The 17272-nt window shown below is 39.7% G+C and overlaps 1 protein-coding gene across 9 annotated transcripts in view; it reads left to right on the forward strand.

Moving 5' to 3' along the window:
• The first annotated feature begins 251 nt into the window (after window positions 1-251).
• HPS3 (HPS3 biogenesis of lysosomal organelles complex 2 subunit 1) overlaps window positions 252-17272 on the forward strand; it is a 49635-nt gene continuing 32614 nt past the window's right edge. For 6 of the 9 annotated variants that reach the window (XR_005199310.1, XR_005199311.1, XR_005199313.1 and 3 more), the window contains exons 1-5: window positions 737-1096; window positions 11830-12324; window positions 12857-13025; window positions 13197-13282; window positions 16396-16588. Coding sequence is in view for 4 of the 9 variants with exons in the window: in XM_037736855.1 (XP_037592783.1) it covers window positions 880-1096; window positions 11830-12324; window positions 12857-13025; window positions 13197-13282; window positions 16396-16588 (1160 nt within the window). In the remaining 5 variants the exon portion in view is untranslated. Of the gene's footprint in view, window positions 454-735; window positions 1097-11829; window positions 12325-12856; window positions 13026-13196; window positions 13283-16395; window positions 16589-17272 lie in introns of those variants that run through there. The other 3 variants (XM_037736858.1, XR_005199314.1, XM_037736856.1) reach the window with 3 other exon arrangements.

Genomic DNA, 17272 nt, shown 5'->3' on the forward strand with positions numbered 1-17272 from the left:
CTCAATCCATGCTAACACATATATTTTCTAGGTGAATTGGAAAAAGTTATACTACTTGTTTCATCTAAATCTGTTTAAAACAAGAGGGAAAGTGTTGCAATTGTGAACTCCACGTTGAGATGTCAGGAATAGATCATTTACTGCCTAGTCTTAGGAGCACTGGACTGAGAGCCAGGGGATTTCCCTCCTAGTTCTTCTGTCCTTTGGGGTTCAAATTAATCTTTTGTCAAAAGCCTACAAGATGATGTCCACGGATTCTTTCATTCAACAAATATGGCCTTTTGTCAAGGACGTTCAAGGCTTTGCTCTTTCCAGCCAAACTATTCTAGAATTTCCGGTATTTTTGAGCAGCTCTTAATGTTTAGCCTCGAGTTGCATCCCATTTCAGTTTTTGCAACCCCATCCTCCAGAAGCTCAGGGGCTACTGAAGAGACAGGAATAACGCTCCTAAAAGTAAGTACGAAATGTTACAAGATAGATGATGAATTGTCAGAACTTACTCAAAAGCCAAAACATCCCGCCTGGCCCGAAGCAGTAAAAGACGAAGGGCAGGACCCAGCAGTCCCCGCACCCACCAAACGCGGAGCATGGAGGTGGCGAGCTCCGGGCGGCGGAGTGGCAAGCCCGGAGGCCGAAAACACTGCAGAGCGCGAGCGCGAGCGCGGGCGGGGCTGGGCGGGCGTGATCGCTTTCCTGGGTCCGCCACGCCCAGCGGCGGCCTCTTTAAATAGAGGAGACGCAGGCGGAGCCCGCTGGCGTTCACGTGACTCGGCGTTGCTGGCTTGCTCGCGGAAGTGTTCCTACCTTTGCAGCCGGCGCGGGGTCTTCGGGCGCCCTGCGGGGCAGGCAGACTGGGCCATCCGGCTTCTGGCCGCCGGGATGGTGCAGCTGTACAACCTGCACCCGTTCGGGTCGCAGCAGGTAGTGCCCTGCAAGCTGGAGCCGGAGCGGTTCTGCGGCGGGGGGCGTGACGCGCTTTTCGTGGCTGCGGGCTGCAAGGTGGAGGCGTTCACCGTGGCCGGCCAAGAGCTGTGCCAGCCGCGGTGCGCCTTCTCCACGCTGGGCCGAGTGCTGCGCCTGGCCTACAGCGAGGCGGGTGAGTAACCGAGAGAGCCAGCGGCCGCCTGGGGCCGGGCTTGGGGCCTCCTACTAGCGAACCGAGCAGCCGGGCTGCAGTTCTAGCTGGGGGTGGGACTTCTTGCTTCCCGGAACGTGCCGGGTGGTCTTCCTGGGTCTGGACGCTGATTGCTTGAAGTCGCGTTGAGCTCTGCGGTTGTCGCGGCAAGCAGAGGTATGAGCTTGCTTCTGTTGGGGCGCAGGCGCTGACGTCTCCTCTTCATCTTCGTTTATGGCAGAAAGGCCTCTGGCTGGATTTCAGTCATCCCGGATACTTAAGCAAACAACAACAGAAAACTCTTCAGTGCAGCAGATTTCAAAGACTTACAAAAAACGTAGGAATAGGGAGACTAGTGCTGTATCCTGAACCTCCAAGTACTCCCAGCTTAAACAATGATCCCAACTCATGGCCAGTCCCTTCACATCTACACCTCCATCCACTTCCGGTCGGTTTTTGAAAGCTGACATTATGTGTTGATGTTTTGTTTATTTTATTTTATTTGAGACAGAGTCTCGCTCTTGTTGCCCAGGCTGGAGTGTAATGGCGCGATCTCGGTTTACCGCAATCTTCCCCTCCCAGGTTCAAGCGATTCTCCTGTCAGCCTCCGGAATAGCTGGGATTATAGGCATGCGCCACCACGCCCGCCTAATTCTGTATTTGTAGTAGAGATGGGGTTTCTCCATGTTGGTCAGGCTCGCCTGGAACTCCCGACCTCAGGTGATCTGCCTGCCTTGGCCTCCCAAAGTGCTGGGATTACAGGCGTGAGCCACCGCACCCGGCCATGTGTTGATTTTTAAATGTAGGTAAGTAGAACTCAAGTTTTAGACTGCCCCACTCTCTTTCCCTAAACAGCTGTAAAAGTAACCATTACTCTTTCCCACCAGAAATGTGAAGCAATACCAACGAAATACCATGTGGGTGAACCCTATTTTAGAAAAATCCAGTATTTAAAACTAGATGCCTTTCAGATTACAGAAGAATTTACCATAGAATTTCTGTAACTAATGCACTTACCTTTGATTCATACTTTATAAGATGGGTGTGAAGTGCAGTATTTACCGTGAAAAAGCTGGTGGCTGTGGTATTAATGGAGAGCTTGAACGTGGAAGATTGGAGATCGCTCTCTCATTCCTCCTTCGCAGCTGGTTCGGTGTGAGTTTATAAAATCCTTGTAGTCTGAGTTTGTGTTAAAAAAAAAAAAAGTTGAATTAATGTGTCAGTGATATCCAGACACTAGGATTTTGTGGATCAATTAAAAACTGTGGGGCAGCCATACATAGATAGTGTCTGACTGTCAAATGAATACATATACAGGCATACCTTGTTTTTTTACACTGCACTTTGTTGTACTTTGCAGATACTGCGGTTTCTTTTTTTAACAGACTGAAAGTTTGTGGCAACCCATGTGGAGCAAATCTACCAGTTCCATTTTTCACACTGCATGTATTCACTAATATCTCTCTGTGTCACATTTTGGTAATTCTTGGCAATAGTTCAAACTTTTTCATTATTATATCTGTTATGGTGAACAGCAGTCTTTGATGTTACTGTTGTAATAGTTTTGAGATGCCATGAACTGTGCCCATATAAGATGGTGAACTTAATTGATAGGTGTTGTATGTGTTCTGACTACTGCTCTGATTGTCTCTGCCTTTCCCGGGGCTTCCCTGTTCCCTGAGACACAACAATATTGAAATCAGGCCAATTAACAGCCCTGCAATGTCTTCTAAGTGTTCAAGTGAAACTCGCCTGTCTCTCACTTTAAATCAAAAGCTGGAAATGGTTAAGCTTAGTGAGGAAGGAAGGCATGTCAGAAGCTGAGACAGGCCGCTCCATGGGCCTCTTGCACCAAACACTTAGCCAAGCTGTGACTGCAAAGGAAAAGTTCTTGAAATTAAAAGTGTTACTCCAGTGAACACAAATGATTAGAAAGCCTTATTGCTGATGGGAAAAAACTTTGGTTCTTGGTAGAAGATCAAACCAGCCATAATTTTCCCTTAAGCCTGGGCTTACTCCAGAGCAAGACCCTCTCTTCAATTCTGTGAAGGCTGAGAGAGGTAAGGAAGCTGCAGAAGAAAAGTTTGAAACTAGCAGAGCTCAGCTCATGATATTTAAGGGAAGAAGCTTTCTCCGTAATATAAAAATGCAAGGTGAAGTAGCAAGTGATGATATAGAATCTGCAGCAAGTTATCCAGAAGTCCAGAAGATCTAGTTAAGATGATTTGATGGAGGCAGCTATGCTAAACAACAGATTTTCAATGTAGATAAAACAGTCTTAAATTGGAAGAAGATGCCAGCTAGGTGGGACTTTCTTGGATCGAGAGGAGAGGATAATGCCTGGCTTTAAAGAACAGGCTGACTCTTGTTAGAGGAGTAATGCATCTGGTGACTAAGTTGAGGCCAGCGCTCATTTACCATTCTGAAAATTATAGGGCCCTTTAAAAAATTATGCTAAATCTACTCTGCCTATGCTTTAGAAGTGAAACAAGCCTGGATGACAGCACAGCTGTTACAGCATTGTTTACTGAATATTTTAAGCCCACTGTTTTGATCTACAGCTCAGAAAACAAGATTCCTTTCAATTGCTGCACATTGACAATGCACCTAGTCCCCCACGACCTCTGATGGAGATGTGGAAGAAGGAGATTCATGTTGTTTTCATACCTGCCAACACAGCGTCCATTCTGCAGCCCATGGATCAAGTAGTAATTTTGACTTTCAAGTCTCATTATTAAAGAAGTGCATTTGGTAAGGCTATAACTGCCACAGATGGTGATTCTTCTGATGGATTTGGGTAAAATAAATTGAAAACCATCTGAAAAGATCTCACCCATTCTAGATGCCATTAAAACCATTCAGGGTTCATAGAAGGAGGTCAGATACCAACATTAACAGAAATTTGGAAGTAGTTGATTCCACCCCTCATGGATGACTTTGAGGGGTTCAAGACTTCAGTGGATGAAATAACAGTAGAGGTAGTAGAAATAGCAAGAAAGCTAGAATTAGAAGTGGACTCTGAAGATGTATTGGAATTCCTGCAATCTTATGATCAAACTTGAATGAATGAGTTGCTTCTTATGGATGAACAAAGAAAGTGGTTTCTTGAAATGGAATCTGTTTCCGTTGAAGATGCTGTGAACATTGTCGAAATGACAACAAATGATTTAGAATATTCCATAAACTTAGTTGACAGAGCAGTTGACAAGGTCTGAGAAGATTGTCTTTAATTTTGAAGTTCTACTGTAGGTAAAATGCTGTCAAATAGCATTGCATGCTACAGAGAAATATTTTGTGGATGAAAGCGTCAGTTGATGGAACAAACTTCATTGTTGTCTTATTTTAAGGATTTGCCATAGTCATCCGAGATTCCAGTGACCACTATCCTGTTGAGTCAGCAGCCATCAGCATTGGCGCAAGACCCTTCACCAGCAAAAAGATTATGTCACTAAAGGCTTGGATGATTGCTGGCATTTTTTAGCAATAAAGTATTTTTAGTTAAGGTACATACATTGTTTTGTTTTTTGTTTTTTTTTTTTTTAGGTATAATGCAATTTCACACCTAATAGACTATAATCTAGTTCAAATATAACTTTTATGTGCACTAGGAAACCAAAAAATTTATGTGATTCTTTTTATTGCATTATTTGCTTTATTGCAATGGTCTGGAAGCAATCCTCCAATATCTCTGGGATATGCCTGTGTTTAAAAAAGAAAAAAATGAAAAATCCTACTATTTACTGTCATCATTGATAAAAGAAAAAGAAAACTTAGTACCAAACATTACTCTGTTGTCTTTTTTTTTTTTTTTTTTTTGGCCTACTGACAACATCAAGGGGGCCTGCACTGGGCCACAGACCTATTTGAAAACCACTCATTAACCCTTTAAGTTCCCTTTCAGCAGGAATATTCCAATTTTGGTATTTCTTATAAAATCTGTCTTTAAGAGTCATACCTGTTACAATATTGGTAGTTTTCTCTATGCTCCCCCTTTTAAGGCATAAGAGTTCTTACTTTCAAGAGTTTTATTGAGTTGCAAACTCAACAGTTTCAACGTGTGCGTGCGTGCGTGTGTGTGTGTGTGTGTGTGTGTGTGTGTGTCAGAGAGTGAGAGAGAAACAGAGAAAGACAGACAGGCATACACACAGACACAGTATGTTTACATGATTTGCTTCATTCTTCCAAGTGGATGTTTATTTTAGATTTTGAAGTGGTAGGTATTATGTAAACTTCTAACTTTCTTGCCTGTCAGATCCTTGGATGGCCACTACCTATGCGTATGAGTTACCTGGGGAGTTTTTAAAAATCTCCATGCCTGGGCCACACCCTCAATACAGTAAGAGTTTCCCTGGAGCGAAGCCAGCATTGGGGAGAGTCAGATATTTAGCCAGGATTGAGAACCACTGACCTAGAGCTGCGCTGGCTGCAGGAGGCTGTGAGTAGCATTGTAACCTCATTAACGAGGCCTTGAAGAATAAAGATGTTTTTATAATCCGTTTGGCTGCCTTACAGCAGGTTCTGGAGTCACGTGAAATGGAATTACCATCACGGGTCATGTAGCTCAAGGGAAAGTTTCAGTCCATAGCTTGAACTTCAACCTCTGGGTACAGCTCCAATTAATCTACCCATAAATGAACATAAGTAGGGCTGACTTTGGTTATGCTGATATCCAAATAACTTGTTTTCCACTTCTCAGCTTTTCCCTTTTGGCCCCTTCCTTCCATTCACAATAACTGGGACATGAGGATTCCTGCTCAGTGCCCAGCATTCTCCTCTGTAGCAAATCTCCTCATCAGAAATGGAAAGAATCTTATGTCAGCCATCTGTATTTACTAAAAATGCTTTTCAGATCTCAAGCAGAAAACATTTTCAGGTTAAAAAAAAAATCTCAAATTAGCTGAAAGTTGTTTTTAAAATAAAATTGGGGGGGTATTAGGGAGAAAATAGGTAGAAATTTTGAAGGATAGGGGCCCCTGATAACATCATCAATAAGGGAAAATTACTTTAGGCTTTGTGTGTGATATGGTTTGGCTGTGTCCCTACCTAAAGTCTCATCTTGAATTATAATCCTCATAATTCCCACGTGTCAAGGGTGGACCAGGTGGAGGTAATTTGATCATGGGAGCAGTTTCCCCCATGCTGTTCTCATGAAGATCTGATGGTTTTTAAGTGTCTGGCATTTCCCCTGCTCACACTTACTCTCTGTCCTGCCACCCTGTGAAGAGGTGCCTTCTGCCATGATTATGAGTTTCCTGAGGTCTCCCTAGCCATGTGGAATTGTAAGTCAATTAAACCTTTTTTCTTTATTACCTGGTCTCAGGTATTTGCTTACAGCAATAATGTGAAAATGGACTAATGCAGTGTGTAAAGCCAAGAAGAGGAGAGACATGAGAACAGCCCACTCCTGAAAGAGAAAGACCTGATGGCCAGGGTCAAGTGCTGTGTGGGGACCTTTGGTGGTAGACACTTGCTAATGGCGTATCTAGTGGTGGTGAGGCATAGAGGACACAAAACCACAAGGCTGTCATTGCCTGCCCTTTAGCACAAGCGTACTAAACCAGCCTCAGCTCATCTACCCTCCCCAAGCCCTACTTTCTCTCAATTTTCCTGAAGTCTTAAAACATATTTTGATGTCTTATAAATTATTTCTGCCTTCTGATGTCAATTCTGTCATAGCAGTACAACCTTTAATCTGGTATTACTGTTAGCCATGTTTGTGATCTTGCTATAAAAGGGAAAGTTTACTTATTTAAAAAAATCAATAATTCTAAGCTCAAGAATAAAAATGGGAATGATTTTTCAGTTTACTTAATAAAGACAGAAGCTGAGCCTAGACTACATGGTGAAACCCTGTTTATACATATAAACATATACATACATATACAAAAATTATCCAGGTGTGGTGGGTCACACCTGTAGTTCCAGCTACTTGGGAGGCAGAAGTAGAAGGATCACTTAAGCCTGGGAGGTGGAGGTTGCAGTGAGCCAAGACAACTTGGGCAACAGAGCAAGACATTGTCTAAAAAAATTTTTAAAGGGTAAAATGAGGCACTGTACACATAGTGCTTAAAAATATTAATTCCCTTCTCTTTTAAAGGGTTATAGCTTCCACAGACTCCTGTAGACTTGTTTCTTCCTTTTGTCAGTTTGGGAAACAGCATTATTGGGCAAAGAACATAAACTTTTGAGCTAAACAGATCTAGGTTTGAGTCCTAGTTTCCTAATTTGTTGGTTGTGTTGCCGTAGGCAAGTTATTTTGCTTGTCTGTGCTTCAGATTCCTGATGTATAAAATGAGGAGGGAGATATATATATCTTGAAGGGCTGTTGTGAGGATTAACTGAAGGAACTCTAAAGCTCTGATCATAAGGATTGTCAGGTAGGCACACTTAGCAAGTGCTGGATTATTTAAAGACCAAGTCATTAATCTGGAAAAACACAAGACCACATGGGCACTATCTACAATTTGCAGACTATCAACATTAGTTAATATACGAATTTTATAGGTGAAATGGACATGTATAGGTACATGAATAAAAAGGTTTATTGTAATATTCTTAGTTTTAAAATTTATTTATTAACTTGAATATGATACCAAAAGTATAGGCAACAGAAGAAAAATAGGTAAACTAGACTTTATCAAAATTAAAGACTTGTGTATCAAAAGACTCTTATCAACAGATTGAAAAGATAACATGGAATGGGAGAAAATATTTGCAAATCATGTATCTCATAAGGGATTAATGTATAGAATATATATAATAAAGAACTCTTACAACTCAACAGCAACCAAAAAAACTTGATTAAAAAATGGGCTAAGGATTTAAATAAACATTTTTCCAAAGAAGAAGATATGTAAATGTCAAAAAACATATGAAAAGATGCTCAACATCACTGATCATTAGGGAAATGCAAATCCAAACCACAGTGAGATAGCATCTCACACCCATTAGGATGCCTGTTATAAAAAAAAACAACAACCAGAAATTAGCAAGTGTTAGGAAGAATTTGGAGAAATTGCAACCCTTTTACCTTGCTGGTAGGGATCTAAAATAACACAGCCTCTGTGGAAAACAATATGGCAATTTCTCAAAACATTAAATATAGAATTACCATATGATCCAGCAATTCCACTTCTGGGTGTATACCCAAAAGAACTGAAAACAGGGACTTGAATGGATACATGTATACCAATGTTTGTAGCAACGTTACTCCCAAGAGCCAAAAGGTGGAAACAGTCCAAGGATCCATTGACAGGTTAATGAGTAAATAAATTGAATAAACATATGGTAGAGTATTATTTGGCTTTTAAAAGCAATGGAATTCTGATGCATGCCACAACCTGGATAAATCTTGAAGAAATTATTCTAAGTGATATAAGCCAGACACAAAAGAAAAAATACTATATAGTTCAACTTATATGAGGTACCTGGAGTAGTCAAATTCATAGAGATAGAAAGTATAATGGTGGCCTCGTCCTGGGGAGAGGGAGGAATAGGAGGTTATTGTTTAATGGGAATAGAGTTTTTTCGTAGAGGAAAAAGTTACAGAGATGGATGGTAGTGATGGTTACACAGCAATGAGAAGATACCAGTGCCACTGATCTGTAGACTTAAAAATGGTGAAAATAGTACATTTTATGTTTTGTGTATTATACTACAATTAAAAATTTTTTAATTTATTTACTGGGAGAATTTTAGGAAGATGGAGGCCTCAACTTTATCCCAACGCTGTCCAAACTGCTTCTCTGTAAAAGTGAACAAACTTAAGGCACCTGTAGGATCTCTAGGCATTCTACCAAGATTCCAGGGACAGAACAGGTTCAGGCTCCATGTCTGTGGCATAAAAAAAACCATCATGTGCCGGGCACGGTGGCTCATGCCTGTAATCCTAGCACTTTGGAAGGCTGAGGTGGGTGGATCACCTGAGGTCAGGAGTTCAAGACCAGCCTGGCCATCATGGTGAAACCCCATCTTTAAAAAAAAAAAAAAAAAAAAAAAAAACACCATCATCAGGAGAAAGCTTGCTACCTCTAGAAGACAGGATCATTTTGGAGGAGGGGGCCTGGTCAGCCCAGTGAATGTCCACAGAAAGGAGCAGCACCTGTTTGCTTGCCTCATAAGTACATGAGAAGTCAATGTAATGGCAGCATTTCAATTTCAATTCATTGGAAAAGGGCCTATTTGCTTAATAGTGTTAATATAATAGAGCCTACATTTGGAAGAACTGAAGTTAGATCCTCTGACTTATCCCCTTCCTTACTCACAAAATTCTGAAGATTAAAAAAGAATATTTTTTTAATCTTTAGATTTAATCCACTGAAATAGAAGGAAATGTAGGGGGCATATTTATGTAATTTGGAGGACATGGTTAGGAACTCAGAAGGCAAAGAGCAAAAGATACTTATAGCACTAAATAAAAATGTTAAGGTAAAAGATGCCATCAGCAAAGTCAAAATCAGACAATAGACTACGCAAAACTATTTACTATTTATGGATGACAAAAGGTTAACATCCTTTTTAAGCAGAGAGCTACAGTTCCATGATAAGAAAAACAAATCAGCAACTTAGTAAAAATTGGACAGCATGCAGAAGAGAAACTATACATGGCTGATAAACACAGGAAAAGATGGCCAGCTTTATAAAAAGAGCTGGGAAATGTAAATTATAATAACCATGAGAGTCCATGTTTCTCCCGTTGTGTAGAGTCAGTCCTAGTAAGAATATGAGGAAACAGGCGTGTGTAAGCAGTCCTGCTGGTGACATGAATTTCTATTATCTAATTGATAGTAATCTGACAATATTGAAATGTAAAATGCTCATGTCCTTTGGCCCAACATTGTCACTTTTGGGAATCTGTACCATTAAAATAAATCCCCCAGTAAATAAATATATAGATACAGGCCTGTGTATTACTATGAAGCATAGTGGCAAAAAACAACAACATCAACAACAAGAAGCAAACAAACAAAAAATCCTGGACATATATTTGAATGTTTATCAGTGGGGAATTGTTGAATAAATTATGCCTATGTATATATGGGATGTTGAACATACTGAAAAGGATGTTAGATATCCATGTATTAGCCTGGAGGGAGAGAGTTATTAATAATTTTTTAAAGTTGCAGATTGTTAAATATATTTAATGTGATTACATTTTAGTTTTTGTTTATTTTTAAAAAAGACAAAATAGTGCTCTGTGATCTCCGTTTATAAGACAGAAAGGTGTTCAAAGGCACATACCAGGCTGCATGTTAACATTGGGTCCTCAAAGGGGAGATCATTATGCTTTTCATTTTGCATCTCTTTACGACTTTACCCTTTTTTTTATTGCATTTTAGGTTTTGGGGTACATGTGAAGAACATGCAAGATTGTTGGATAGGTACACACATGGCAGTGTGATTTGCTGCCTTCCTCCCCATCAACTATATCTGGCATTTCTCCCCATGCTCTCTCTCCCCAACTCCCCACCCCCTGCTGTCCCCCCCATTTCACCCCAACAGACCCCAGTGTGTGATGCTTCCCTCCCTGTGTCCATGTGTTCTCATTGTTCAACACCTGCCTATGAGTGAGAACGTGCGGTGTTTGATTTTCTGTTCTTGTGTCAGTTTGCTGAGAATTATGGTGTCCAGGTTTATCCATGTCCCTACAAAGGACACGAACTCATCGTTTTTGATGGCTGCATAATATTCCATGGTGTATATGTGCCACATTTTCCCTGTCCAGTCTATTATCGATGGGCATTTGGGTTGGTTCCAGGTCTTTGCTATTGTAAACTGTGCTGCAATGAACATTCGTGTGCAAGTGTCCTTATAGTAGAATGATTTATAATCCTTTGGATATATACCCTTTATACACTTTATACACTTTACCCTTTTGAATTCTCATGACCAATGTATGTTACTTTTATAAGTTAAAACTTATACAATCTACAATTTACTTGGATTTGTATTTTCTTTGCATTTCCAACTTTATCTTGTTTCTCAGACTTGTGATTTGTTGGAAGGAGAGGGTTTGAAGTCTAAGTTCAACTCCTGAGAGTTCCTTAATGTATACCTAATTTTAATGTCACAGTAGTAGCGAACTCTGTCAGTTAGAGCTTTGTTGGAACTACAGATTTAGAGCTACAGTGAACACTTAATATAATGAATAAAATGTTCCGTGGACAATTAATGGGTTGTCTTAAGACACTAAAATGGGGAGAGATTGCATTTCAGAACCTCAAAGCCTAATGTCAGTATGTCAGTTAAAAATACACCTAAGATTTTATTACTTGGGGTTTTATTCTATTCAATCTTTTTTTTTTTTTTTTGAGATGGAGTTTCGCTCTTGTTGCCCAGGCTGGAATGCAGTCACATGATCTCTGCTCACCGCAACCTCCGCCTCCTGGTTTCAAGCGATTCTCCTACCTCAGCCTCCGTAGTAGCTGGGATTACAGGCATATGCCAGTAATCCACACTTGACTAATTTTGTATTTTTAGTAGAGACGGGGTTTCTCTATATTGATCAGCCTGGTCTCGAACTCCCGACCTCAGATATCTGCCTGCCTTGGCCTCCCAAAGTGCTGGGATTACAGGCGTGAGCCAATGCTTCCGGCCTCTATTCAATCTTTAATTCAACCATTTGTGTTAGAATTCATTAATAGTACTCATGTCAGCAAGGGAGGTGGTTGTATTTCTAATCACAAATTCTAAGTATAATCTTTATTTCTTCTCAGGAGATTATCTGGTAGCAATTGAAGAGAAAAACAAAGCTACATTTCTACGTGCTTATGTGAACTGGAGAAATAAAAGGACTGAAAACTCTCGTGTGTGTATCCGAATGATTGGGCATAATGTGGACGGACCTTTCAGCGGAGCTTTCAGAGACCAGATGTACATTGTTGAAATGCCACTCTCAGAGGCCCCCTTGTGCATTTCCTGTTGCCCTGTGAAAGGAGACCTTCTTGTTGGCTGCACAAATAAATTAGTCTTGTTTAGTTTGAAGTACCAGATCATTGATGAGGAATTCTCACTATTGGACTTTGAGCGTTCTTTAGTTATACACATAGATAATATCACTCCTGTCGAGATTTCTTTTTGTGTTGGATATGTTGCTGTCATGTCAGACTTAGAAGTTTTAATCCTAAAACTGGAGTCAGGCCCTAAAAATGGAGAGAGAGTTCACCACCATCCACATAAGACCAACGATCAAATGAGACGGACAGAAGAAGGTAAATAATGAATTTGACTTGCTTTCCTTTTTAGGAATAGGGAAAACCTTCACCTTTGGCAGTCTGAAGGGCCGCGGTATATATTAGGCCTGACCATGTTATTTATAGATTTCATTATTCCTATTTCTTGGGATTTGGGTTTATGATCTGGCTGTCCGTGTCTTACTTTGTGGCATGTAAATATATTTGTCAGTGGAAGTAATGGAACAACCGCTGCTAGATAAGGGATTTCTAGTCCTGGTCCTCATATTTACTAGTTGAATGACCTTGGGTTAATTATACCATCTCTGAGTTTCAATATCCTCATGTGTAAAATGGGGAAGATAATACCTATCCTGTTGTACTTTATCAGTTGTTGTGGAGATTAAATGAGCAAGCACTAAGACTTCACAGCCATAGTGCCTTGTAAATATTTTAATAATATTTAAATAATTTTATAAATAAAATTATTATAGATCTATTTAATTGGTGAGAGTATGTTATGAAATCTAATTTTCATTCAAGCGGAACTCTTACATTTTGTTTTTTGAAGGCATCAGTAATGAAATTTCACAGCTTGAGTCAGATTTTGTTATCTGCCAGAAGCCCCTGGAACTTCTTGGTGAAAAAAGTGAACAGTCTGGATTATCTGTTACACTGGAGTCTACGGGATTAGCTGATGAAAAAAGAAAATATTCCCACTTTCAGCACCTGCTCTATAGGTATGATAGAGCTTTTTATTTACCAACATTTAACTGTGTGTGTGTGTGTATATATACATATATATATATATATATATATACACATATATATACATATGTATATATGTATATGCCTGCTTAAAGTACATGGAAGTTACATTTTTCTCTTTCTCTGTCTTTTTAAACAAACAGACGTTTTGCTCCTGATATTTCGTCCTATGGCTTGTCTGATGACATCAAGTTGCATTCCCTCCAGCTGCTGCCCATTTACCAGACTGGTAAGTATGACAGTGCAGGAGTGTGACAGTACAGCAAGGTGAAAATGCTCTGCCTGGGCTGGAAGTGGAGACCCATGTGGGTAATACGTTTGGTTCTTCCACTGAGTCTCCCTGTGGCTCTTGACAAAGTTCTTAGCCAACACCTGTGAGTACTAGAAAGGGAACTCATACCTGCTAGGAGAAGCCATGGAGAGGGCATGACAGACTGAACTTATTTCCCTTTTTGAAATGGCCAGTGGGCCCAAAAAGTTAGAGCAGAGGTATATCTGGGTTCTAGCTAGGTATTTGGCAAAGCGTCTTATGATGGCCTTGTGAACAAGGTGTGAAAATGTGGAATGAATGGGAAATAATTTAGAACAGTGGTTGTCAACCCTGCAACACATTGGACTTACCAGAATGCTTTTAAAAAATATTGATGCTCAGGCTCTACATGCGGGATATCAGTTACAGGGCCTGGGCATCAGTATTTTTTAAAAGCTCCTGAAGAGTCTAATGAGCACCATGATTGAGAATCACTAATAGGGCCTGCACTCACTTCTGACCTGATTAACATCTTTAGATGTTATCTAGAGAAAGATACAAATATTATTCTGATTAAATGTCTTTCTAACCCTCATTTATTTTTTTCTTTCTTTTGGTAAATATTTATTGAGTATCTACTATGTTGGGCATTGTGCTGAATGCTAGGGAACTAATAGAGAGTGAAGCACTTGCTCTTACTGAGCTAATTGTCTAATGGGGGAAGGGAGACAGTTGAATAATGGGAGACTCACAGTTCCACCCTGCAATGAGTGATCTGTTGTAAACCTCCCTATGAGAGCCTATAACAAAAGACCCTGACCTCATCTTGAGGTCAGAGAAGGCTTCCTGAGAAAGAGGATCTGAAAAGTAAATTGGACTGACTTGGGAATAAGGGTTGGTGTAGGGAAGGGGAAGAGGGGAAGAGAGCCTTCCAGACAGAAGCAGCAGCAAAAGCTCTGTGGTAGAGGGAGAATCACATTTGAGAAACTTAGAGAAGCAAAACTAAGGGGTGGCAATGAGACAGGGCTGGAGACCAGACAGGGCCAATAGCCATATTAGGGGATCAGCTAAAGATCCAGTGAGCTTCCCATAGCACTTGGAATAAAAACTCCAAATCCATTCTGTGACCTACATGACCTTAATTCTGAGCCCATCTTGTCCCAGTCACCCTGCTTACTGTTTTTCATCCATAGTGGCGTTTCCTTCTGCCTTAGGTAAGCCACATGCACTCTTTTCTAAGACCTATTATTCTCACTTCTTGTGCTTAGAGTGTACTTCCCTCAGATCTTGTGTGACTGGTGCATTTAAGTCATTCAGTTCACAACTGAAGTGTAACCTCATCATGGAGGACTTCTCTGACCTCTCGATTTAAAATGCCCCTTCTCCTATCACACTGGAGTTTACTTGTTTACTCTACATCCCAATCCCCATCGCTAGAATGAAGGCTCTGTGAAAGCAGTTACAGTATCTTGTACACTGTTGTATCCCTAGAACCTCGAACAGCACCACTTAGTAGATACCTAATGAATATTGACTGAATAGACAAATGGATGGGTGGTATGTATTTGAGCTGGGCCCTAATGGATGAGTAGAATTTTTAGAAGATGCAGATTTCTGTAAGATATTACATAATGGGAACCAACATTACATGTGTGTAAAAGTGTCATGTGTATTTGGAGATTAGTGAACAGTTCTCTTTGACCATAGCACAGATGTGTGGGGAAAAAAAAGAATAAGAAAAAAACTGGACATTTGGCTTTTAGCCAAATATGGAGAGTTCAGAATTGGACTTCTGCTGTTAATTGGTATCCTTGAAGGGTGTCAGTCAGTGTACTTGTTAAACAACTTTGGTTATGAAAAACTACACCTACACGTAGATACAAAACAGTGCAGTGAACCCCCATGTACCCATCAAACAGCTTCAGTGGTGTTGTTGTATGCTGCATTATTCTGATGCATATCCCAGAGTTCATATCATTTCATCCATAAAATATTTCAACATATGCCTCTGTATATTCTTTTACTTAAACCTGGAATGCTATTTCCCATTAAAAAAAAATTTGTTGATATCACCAGATATTCAGTAAGGGTTTACATTTCTCTGCTTGACTAAAAAACTACTACAATTCATTTGTTTGAGTCATTCCAAATAAAGTTCATACATTGCAATCGATTGCTATGTCTTTTAATATATAGGCTTTCCCTCCTCTCTCTTTTATTTGNCTACTACAATTCATTTGTTTGAGTCATTCCAAATAAAGTTCATACATTGCAATCGATTGCTATGTCTTTTAATATATAGGCTTTCCCTCCTCTCTATCTTATTTAACAAGAAATTAGACTCTTTCTGTAAAACTTCCCACAATCTGAATTTTTCTAATTGAATTCTTGCAGTGTCATTTAACATGTTTCTGTATCCACTGTATTTCCATGTGAGTTGGTAGATGGAAATCTATGCTGTCCAGTGTGGTAGCCATTGGTTACATGCTATTGAGCACTTGAAATGTCACCAGTCTGAATTGAGATATAGCATAAGTATAAAATGCACATTTGATTTCGAAGACTTAGTACAAAAATACATAAAGTATCATTAATTTTTTTGTTTATTGCTTCTTGAAATGGTAATATTTTTGGTACGTTGGGTTAATACAGTATAATTAAAATTTTGCCTGTTTCTTTTTACTATTTAAAATAAGATTACTGGAAATTTTTAAATTACAGATCTGGCTCACATATTTCTATCGACATTGCTGGTCTATATTCAGGCTTGCTCAGATTATTTATTATTATTATTATTTTGAAACACAAGTAGTGTTGAGCTCTGCCAGTGGACTCTTTTTGTGATGTTAACAGCCATTGATGATCATTACATAGATCTGTTAATTTAGTAGGGGTTGCACCCCTACTAAATTATTCTAATTATATTACTCCTTTTTTTATTTCTTATCAGCATTCTTCTGTAAAGAGCAACTTTCCCCTTGCAACTCTTTGGTTACCCGCTGATAAGAATTTGCATAGCAAAGTCAAGATATGATTATTTCCCATTATTTACTGGTTTCATAGTGTTTTATTTCTTTCATTTTTGCATGCAGGTCCTCTTACTTCTGATGGAAAAAATTTGTCTCAGGAAAAAGAATTGCTGAGTCTCTTTTGCTTTTTCTCATTACCTCATGTGGGCTATCTCTACATGGTTGTGAAATCTGTTGAATTGATGTCGGTCTACCAGTATCCTGAGAAGTCTCAGCAGGCAGTACTCACGCCACAATTTTTGCATGTCATTACAAGGTAGTGTTACAAGGTCACTTGCTGGCCTGTGAGTTGCTTATTTTTCTGTAAATTTTTTAGGCGCTGCCTAAATCTTTGAGAATTGTGTGAACTAGCATAGAGTACTATGAATTCATGAGTTACATGTCATTGTAAGTCTGTCTTTTGATGACCCATACCTGCCTTTTCAATGTCAAAATTTAGACGCTGATTTTGTCTTTGCTTTGTTTCCTTAGACTGGATGGGGACCCCTGTAAGGAAATACAAGATTCTTCATAAAGGAAGACTTTTGTAGAGAATCTTAATGAAAAGTCAATGGGGCCAGTCAGAGCATCTCTTTAAGTTTCTTTTTAGATTTCCTAATTTTTTTTCTCACTGCTACCATATTTTTCCGGTATAAATTGAGTTATATTATAATGGTTTAGAACTGTGAAGGGGCCAGAGAGATGATCTGATTCTCTCCTTGATTAGCACAGATGGGGAAGTAGTGACAGAGCAGTTAGAATTGGCCAAAGTCATGTGCTAATTGGTGGCAGATGTGTTGAGTTGCCTTCCCTTATTATGCTGGCATGTAAACTGGGTTCATAAGCAGTAGCTTGATCTCATTTCCTTTTAATCTCAATAGCACATGATGGTTTTGGTTTTATTTCCTCTTTTTTGAGCTTAGATTATGTTCAGGGCACTGCCTTGTGCCCTCTGACCAAG

This window comes from Cebus imitator, unplaced genomic scaffold, assembly GCF_001604975.1.
Source record: "Cebus imitator isolate Cc_AM_T3 unplaced genomic scaffold, Cebus_imitator-1.0 Scaffold30, whole genome shotgun sequence".
Taxonomy (NCBI): Eukaryota; Metazoa; Chordata; class Mammalia; order Primates; family Cebidae; genus Cebus; species Cebus imitator.